Source organism: Primulina eburnea, chromosome 18 (genome assembly GCF_022965805.1).
Source record: "Primulina eburnea isolate SZY01 chromosome 18, ASM2296580v1, whole genome shotgun sequence".
Classification (NCBI taxonomy): domain Eukaryota; kingdom Viridiplantae; phylum Streptophyta; class Magnoliopsida; order Lamiales; family Gesneriaceae; genus Primulina; species Primulina eburnea.
In genome coordinates this window covers 1,912,495-1,921,863 of record NC_133118.1, presented here as the reverse complement: position 1 = coordinate 1,921,863, position 9,369 = coordinate 1,912,495, and the positions used below count along the sequence as shown (strand labels likewise).

Below are 9,369 nucleotides of genomic sequence, written 5' to 3'. Positions count from 1 at the left end.
TAACTACATTTTCTTTGTCATATCTCTGATCGTATCAGATCTTATCTCAGGTATCTCCGAGATATTATTCTTATACCAAAGAACTCTACAGTACTCACTGTACAATATGTCATCTGTAACCATCTCACTATCCATCTGATAATCCGAATACAATAACCCAGCGACCCTATGTTCTATCAGTCAGTGCTAGCATCCAGCACTGCAACTCCTGGAATATCTTCCAATATCTGGATAGTACCCTCTGACTATCTGTCAGTCGGTGGATCATATATGAGAAAACTTATGGTATATTCTGCCACAAGTACACAATCAAGTAAAATCAAAATCTGATATAATCTACTTAAACATTATGTTCAATCTGACCATTTCTATGACATCGATCTTTGTCATCTGGTCCTGTTTGTACGACATCTTGTACAACTAATAGATATAGATTGAACAATCTGTCAATCACAATCATATCATATCATAATCTGGAAAGTATTATAATGATCTTATTACGAAATTCATCGAAATATACTCCCCATGTCTAGTCAGAAATATACAAATTATGTAATAAATATTCTGATTTCTATCTTTATATCTTCATTTATTGACAATTCAGACATTTCAGTACAATTCTACCACGACTGATTTAATCTGTCTATATCAAAACTGTCTGTCCGAATATCATACATTCACAGTCACTGAAATAAAAACTGAATCAACTACTGCGCGTTTCTAACACCATCTGTCAATTCAGATTCGAACCGTTTGATATAAACAAATCAGTTAATAATATATATGAAAGAAAAATACCTACCTTGTATAACATGCATCTAATTTAAAATTAGGTTCAACTACTACAATCAAGTAATAAAACCAATCTACATCCAAGTCTGTGATCACCACTCTAATCTTGATTTCTCCTTATCTTCTGGACCCTGATCCTGCCCCACCTGTTGTCATGCACACATACAAAACAAGACAACAGCCGGATAACTCCGGTGAGATATAAATATCCCAGTATAAACAATGTATACATGCAGTTAACTAAATTAACATAAAAGCATGTATTATATCTTATTACATGTAGCATAGTCAAACATCATGTATCAATACTAGTCTGTAAATAAAACATGAGTCGTAATCTACGACACATAATCAATACGAATCTGTATGTAATTCAATACGGATCTGTAAATCAAATTCTAGTCTCAATATCTAAGATTTAACTCACCTCTCATTCTAATCTAGGGATCCCGATCTAAGTTAGACTTTTGGTATGCTGTATCGAGTGTTTACAATAGACGTCGATCTACATCTAAAGGATACACCGTAAGTCTAGAGTCTTATCGGTTCTGAGAAAGACTCAGCGGTTCTGCCCTAACTAGGCTGATCTGCCCTAGACTCAAACTCTGGCTCTGCTATCATTCAATAGACTAAACATATCAATCTGATAATCTGCAAATATCAATGCAATAAAATACAGTATGTGATTTAGGGAAACTCAAGTCAAACCTAACTTGAGTTGTGCAATCCCGAATCAACATTTATTTATACCTTTATCCTCTCGATATGACGAAGACGAAGTCATGCATTCTGATATGTCCATACCCAGTCTGGCAATGACAATCGTACAAATACAATATCAGTATAAAACTCAATTCAAAACATGTTCTGATCAATACTCAAATAAGTATATAATCTGATCCATATCTGAACAAGGTACAATCTAATTCATATCAACGATATCACGATGAAATCAAAATCGTTACTAAATCTGATCAATATAAATCAACTGATGTTTCGACGGCATAATAATACAATCTGAATAACCCCGTCACTCTGAACATCACCGATATAATATCAGAATTCACAATCAGTATCAGTACAATTCATAATCTGAATAATATCACAACTCTGATATCGAATCTTAATCAAATCAACTCTGAAATTCATAACAATTTCATAAACAGTCTGTTCTTTAATCTGACTTCAATTATACAATGTCTACTGTAGCAGAAACATCATATCTGATTCGTATTCAATTCTGACAATATCATAAACTCAAATCTTGTCTAAACGTAACAAAACTTACGTCCAGTTGTAGCCTGCGTTGATAGGAACTCAATACTGAAGTCGGATTTAAAAACAGACGGACGGATTTTTACGTGGCACTCAATTTCACGCCCGAGAGAATTTCGAGCATTCTTCCTCAATTCTTTCCTGATCTGAATGCTGGAGAATCACGGTTTGTATATATATATATATATATATATATATATATATATATATATATATATATATATATATATATATATATATATATATATATATATTGCATGTACATCATACGTGGCTTCTCCAAAATTTGCCACAAAACCACTCGCGCATATGCGCCAAAGATTCTGGAACTGTGGCGCATATGCGCGCCTTATCTCGCGCATATGCGTGAGGGCTTCTGGACCCCTCGCGCATGTGCGGCGGTCATTTCTTTTGAGATGTTCGGCCGAACATCTCGAGATGTTCGGTTGAACATCTTGGCTTATATTGTAACGATGCCCGACTTCTTCATTAAAGTTCGTATAACCTCAATCCTGAAATTAATCAACGTATGATTACAGTAATTAAGTCTCGGACATTAAAAGATCAAACCGAACCGAACCACGAAACCAAATCAATCTGTTGGTATGGATTGGTTTTAGTCGATCACGATTTGAAGTGGTTTAAAATTAACCAAATCGGAAAATTGATTTGTTTCAAATTTTTGGGGGAAAAATTCTATCTAAAGGGAACAAACTGATTTTATAAATATACGACATTTTTGAGTATATATATAAAGATCATTTGGTTATTAGTTCATGTCATACCATTAATGTTGGGTGCAACAATTCTCTCTGTTTGGTAGAGCGATCGAACCGTGGTGCTTGAGCTGATGTGCGGTTTAAAAGATTTGAGTTGCACCATTACCACCAGCTATAGCTTTTGGTAAAGCAGTAAGCACTCGGTCCTACAATTGGTATCAGAGCCAATGTCACAGGTTCGATTCAGATTGATTGCAAAGAGTGCAATTATTTGGAGGAAGATTGTTGGGTGCAATAATTGTCCCTGCTTGGTAGAGCGATCGAACCGTGGTGCTTGAGCTGCTGTGCGGTTTAAAAGATTTGAGTTGCACCATTACTACCAGATATAGCTTTTGATAAAACAGTAAGCACTCGATCCTACGAATTACTATTATGAAAATTTTGATATGAATATTGATATATATCTATTTATTATAGCTAGTTAAGAAAATTTAAATCATGTCTAAAAATAATCAAAAAATTATTTAAACAAAAAAAATTAAATTTGCTATTTAAAACCAAACCAATCTGAAACAAATTGAAACCTAGGTTTGGTTTGGTTGAGTTTTTAGTTATTGGCAAAACTTGTGTGAGACGGTCTCATAGGTCGTATTTGCGAGACGAATCTCTTCTTTAGGTTATTCATGAAAAAGTATTATTTTTTATGCTAAGAGTATTACTTTTTACTGTGAATATGAGTAAGGTTGATCCGTTTCACAGATTAAGATCCGTGAGACGATCTCACATGAGACTCGCTCTCAGTTATTAATAGTTTTTTTGGGTTTGCTGTTTTGGAAAACCGATGACATTGATTTGGTTCGAATTTTTATCATAAATCGAACAAATTCAGTTTTGTTCATCGTTACATTATATTTATATATCTCACAAAAGTAAAATTCACAAACATAAAGTTATCCCCTGTTTTTATAATATAAATTAAAAACAAAACAAAAAAATCTAAAAGTAAAAAATAAAATAAAAAATTGCACAATAATTTGTACTTTAGATTTCATGCCCAAATATTTTATATCCTCATATTTATTTACTCCCAAAAAATATCCACTTTTCTAAATATAGTGCTTGATATATTCGGTTCATTATCATATAATTCCACGAAGAAAACATTGATTGTGTGGAAAAAGACATTGATTAAGATGAACATTCATCAAGTTGATAAGTAAGACATTAATGTCACACAAACTTTAGGTGTCATTGTATTATGAAATTGATTAAAGTTAGAAAAACATTAGAAGTAAGTATATATTCTTTTTTTTAATATATGAAAAAAAATGGCAAATTCTTTCTTATCTTGAGTTGGATTATTCCTTTGTGACATTTGTTAGTTTTCCCAATTAATGTTTTTTGATTTATTATTATATTTGAAAATTTCAATGCTTTTGTGAATCAAAAGCAAGAAAGTTTTTCAAATTGATTGGTGTAGATAAATGTTCTTATTAGGTAGAGTGATCGAAATGTGACATTTGAGCTGGTGTAAGGTTTAAAATATTTGAGTTGTATTGTTATCGACAACTATAAATTTTGATAAAGTGACAAATGCTTGATTCTATATTTATCTAATTATTGTGGTTTTTTATACGAATATTTGATCATTTAACGTAAAATTAAACATTATAGAACAATAATTCAATTTAATTAAGGGTGGACAATTTTTATATTAACTTACCGAGCCGAATTGCAAATCATTTTCATATTTTTAAAATAATAATTAAACTCCACCATATACATGGTGCACTTTCTTTCTTTTTTTTTTTCCGAGAACCGCACCAAATCATCTCGCCTAAACCACTTGTCATGGTTTTTGGCAAACGATCATAATAATATATAAACAATATATTCAATCAAAAATATCGTCATTCACTTCATTTCAAATCTTGTTCAAAATTTTTTCTCTTCTGAAAAAAAAAATTCAATCTTCTTTTTAAATATTCTTCAAATTAGTTATATATTTAATTCTTTTACTGCAAATATTTTATTTGAACCTTGGAAGTACAAAAATGACAGTTTTGTATTGTGCTCCATTATTATCTTAGTTTTGAATTTTGATTATTATTTTATTTAGTTTTATTCTTGTATTATTTAAGCTATATTTTATATTTGAAATATAATCAAATATCACCAAAAAAAAATTGCCAACCAACCTCATACGCTAACGGTAAAACTAATTTTATATATAAAACCGTGATTTTTTTAAAAATATCAACTGATTGCATATGACAATTCGATTTGAATTTAAAAAAAAACGGTAAAAACTACACCGTGATCACCCTACAAACAGCCGATGGACTTTATGACAACCAAAACCAGAAAACACATACGAAACTTGCAAGTAGCAACAGAACTCCACAGGTTGAGGTAGCCCAACTAGCATTTTTGCCATATTTACCTACTATTGAGATAGGCACATAAGTTTGAATACAATGACTGTTATTTTTATATTTTCATGTTTCTGTAACTTCTTAATGTCAGTTTCTTTAGAAAATAAATCTTGATCCCAAAAGTAAACATAACATTATAGAACTCGATTTTCTTGGGAATGAATTATTAGAACAACGATGCGAATCTGTACATAAAACTAGAGTAAGATCTAAAATTGAGTGAACAGAATGTTACAAAGGTTGAAATGTAAGCTTGTCAATGTCAATTGAAGCATACAAAGTCCTATCCATCTGCATTCCTCTTCCCTAACATGCCTGCCTAGTTTTTTTGCCTGCTATAAAGCATATAGAAATATCGAATCGAGAGGAAATGTTACTCCGTTTTCGTCGAGCAACAAGCAGCAGCAGATGAAGTTAGTGCGAGTTCCATCCAATTAGAGCATTGGAAAGTAGGCATGATCGTAAGGTTAGCTGCTTAAGTCGCTGAAGAATTCTGCTGGTATGGATGAAGGGCAGGACTTCTTTGCTACAAATTTGTACTGATTCAAGAAAGAAAACATAGCGTTAGGATCGGCAAACCTTATAGTGCATCTAGAATCTTGAAACAAAACAAGAGCAATCAATTGTTGCAGGTCTAATTATGAATTGATACATGATGTAAAGTAGTTTGAACTCTTGGTCTGTGATAGCAATCATGGATGGATGCACCACAATCTAAAACATATGTATTATTTACAGTCATTACTAAAATTTGACAAGAGAGAGCATACCTTATGCTGGCTATATTTCTCTCTAATGGCCGGTAGATTAGAATTTTGGTTGTTGCAGCAAAGGCCATGTAATGCCCAAACACACTCATGTAATTCAGAGACCTCGTAAAGAGTATAATGTTGAAGGGTTGGATTCTGCATTAACATAAAAAGAGGTCAGGTTGTGCTGTGGATTAAAATATTTGGTAGAATAAGGTGAAAATAAATATCCCAAGTGCAATTAATGGTAAATTTGTAATTTTATTCAACAACATACCCAAGGCTTCTTGGAGGGGACAAGAATAAACTTTGCCAAGAAAATTGATGAAGCTGCTATCAATGAAGGGGCAAAACAGAGCATATTGTACTCCATAAGAGATAATTCTGCAATGTAGTTGGCCAAGCACTCCAAATGCAGTAATGGGGCCTGTGATGACAGCATTTTTAAGAATCATATTAATCTATTGTTCTTGTAATCATAGTATCGATGCATATGTATTCATACAAATGATTGGATCTCACAGAAAGATAGTTGGCAATGGCATCACGCATTCAAAAAGAACACAAATGCTGTGGGATATATTTCTCAAATTCTAGAGTAAGATGCAGTTATATATTTAAAACAAGTAGTATCCAGAGGATTGATACCTCGTCAATGCCTTGTGCAACACGAACAAATCTCCTATAATAAATTACATGAAAAGAATCAGCACCAAACATATTAATCTAATAGAATTCTTTCAGTTTATAAATCAAAGGATCACCTCAAGAAACATTTGGCTGTAGGTGCTGTCATCTCAAATTTCAGGTAATTCAATACAGCCGATTCCATTTGCAAAACCTGATTTTAAAGTGCCTTAAATTATGCAATTACTCATAGAAAGGTTCTCAAAGGAAGAAATGGAAAGGAAAAAACGTACCTCTTCCTTAAAGTATGTGTTGTCAGTTATGTAACAGAACTCTTCAACCTGAGGCGCACAAATCTCTTCATATTTGCTGCAATGTACAAGTTCATATTTCCAATGTCGTAAAGACAATAATGCGAAGAAGAATGACAGGAAAGATTGGAAATGCTGTAGCTTACGAAGCAATCATCATGCAAGCCACGCCAAGCAACTGCAAGCGTTGCCTATCCATGACATTTCCCGAAAGATAACGATCTATATAGTTAACTGTTAGATATAATGTGTCGGGAACAAGCCTGTATTCCTCCGCAACCTGTAACAAAATTGTCGTTAGACAGAATATTCTCAAAAACAACATAGATTAGCATATCTAAAAGAATCTTAAACTACTTCTACAGTACAAAGGTTAATGAGACCTCGACAAGCCAATCAACAAGAATCGCTCTCATGCTGCTATTGATATCCTTTTGCGTCCTTTCCATGAAGTTGGTAGCTGGCCTTTTCTTTGCCTAACATACAAATATAAGCAAAGCATTGCAAATGTCAACAAACTCATAGCTTCTCAGCTGCTCAAACTTTATATGCATCATTATAATTTGTGTACCTCAGATGCTCTCAAGTGCTTGTAAATATCACATGCAATGGTTGCACATAATCGAGGATCATCTAGATTCCCGTCGACATCAACAATCTTATCATTTGATTCTATAGCTGCAAGTATGTCTCGTTTGCATGCATTCCCTGTGAGCATCCAAAAGACAAAATAGCTTACACACAAATCAATAGGAATTTTTAGGTTTGTAAATTAGAATATTAAAATTCATAGGAATTAAACAAGGAAAATAAAACAAAAAAAATATAGAAGCAAAGTACAAAACCTGCTATTTCGACATGCTCTGAAATGCAAAGCATGTTCGAGGCCTTACGCTCGATTGAATCAACAGCTGCTATTACATTACTATCCATGTATTCAATATCTGGACTGTTCAAAGAATCGCAGCTTGACATTGATTCATCCATGGAAACAGAGAATCCATCAGATTGGTCTGGGCAAATGTTCATGGTTTGTGGAACGAACACCACCTTCGTCTTGGAGAGCAGCGCATCACTCTTTGGAAAAAAAATAGCTTTTGTCAGAGGATCGTCATTCTGTTTTCCTAAGGAGGATGGAGGTGGAGCATCCCTGGAGATGTTGACGTTTGTCGAAGACAAAGAGCCCTTTTTCTTGATGCTTACAAGTTTTGCAGTACATGGTACCTGAAGAATTCACCAAGTTTATCAATCTGTAGCCCAGAAAAATTCATCATGTTTATCCTATATATGCTGAGCTGAGGACTCTCACAGTAAGGAACAAAAAAACCCACTAATAATATTCAGAAATATCAGGCAACCAATCATTTTCCCTGGGTAAGAAATGGATAAAAAACCTGATTGAATTAAGATGAATCTCCCATTTAATAAGAAAATATAGTTTTCTTGAAGAAATCACAATCATCCGGCTTTCCCTCCAAACAAGAACCCTCAAATTTTTGGACAACTAATTGAAATCAAAAGGCGATATTCCAAAAACCCAAGAGAAGCTTAACATGCAAGCATACAGATTCAAGCCCTTTACGCGTGTTTTTTTACATTTTTCTTTAAAGAAAACTGTAAAGGAAAATCCCAATAATTCATACGTCGTAGCTACAGAAATTCAAGATCGAAAATTCAAAATCACACATCGGACGTATGATTTTGAAATGATGAGAAAAGATGATGGAATCATGTAAAACAATCACACTTCACATGCATATCAACTATTTACAACGAAAATGCTGATTATATCATAAACACGTACAATTTTGGATGATTCTGGTGGGCAACCTCGAGTAGGGTTGATGGACCCGGAGCCATGCCTCTGGTTAGAGATATTAGCAAGCGCCGGGCGCTTCTTCCCCGCCGCCCCAGACGCAACCTTCCCAAGATTATCCCCCGCCGACGAAGAAGCATGACGCTTGGCCAGAGACGACGTCGTAGCCGACGTCACCGACCTCCTTCCTCCGGCTGCACTCGCCATGATTACCAGACCCGAATACAACAACGGCGAGGAAACGAAAATTCAACTGAAAACCCACGATTCCGAGACAGAAACGAATTCAAATTCGAATTTATTATCAGGGTAAGTAATTGAATTCGAATTATGGAATCAATCCAGGGTTTGGATTACAGAATATATTGGGGTATAATTATGGTTTTGAAGCGCGGAAGAAGGGGGCCTGATTTTTGAATCACGGATCCATCTCGACCGTTGATTCGAGGGCTCAGAGAACCACACATCGATCTGGACCGTTCATCCGGGGCTCAAAGTATTCGTTAGGGAGCGGACAGGGTGGGGCCCACGGGAGCTGTGTATTTGAATCGCTGTGAAATTAAACTCACGTGCGGGTGAGCGAAGGACGACATCTCATTGGCTGGTGAGGTGACGGGCGGGGAGGCTTGAATTTGAATTCGAATT

General features: G+C 34.5%; 1 protein-coding gene across 1 annotated transcript; it reads right to left on the bottom strand.

Annotated features, from left to right (window-relative positions):
• Positions 1 to 5,368: 5,368 nt before the first annotated feature.
• LOC140820115 (cyclin-A1-4-like) lies at positions 5,369 to 9,111 on the bottom strand. Its single transcript, XM_073180435.1, has 11 exons — positions 8,713 to 9,111; positions 7,754 to 8,132; positions 7,480 to 7,616; positions 7,292 to 7,384; positions 7,055 to 7,188; positions 6,891 to 6,966; positions 6,735 to 6,811; positions 6,619 to 6,652; positions 6,248 to 6,397; positions 5,992 to 6,126; positions 5,369 to 5,760 (listed from the first exon to the last, which is right to left on the bottom strand). The coding sequence occupies exons 1-11, from the start codon at positions 8,929 to 8,931 to the stop codon at positions 5,689 to 5,691; spliced, it is 1,506 nt and encodes a 501-aa protein (XP_073036536.1). The 5' UTR covers positions 8,932 to 9,111; the 3' UTR covers positions 5,369 to 5,688.
• Positions 9,112 to 9,369: the final 258 nt, after the last annotated feature.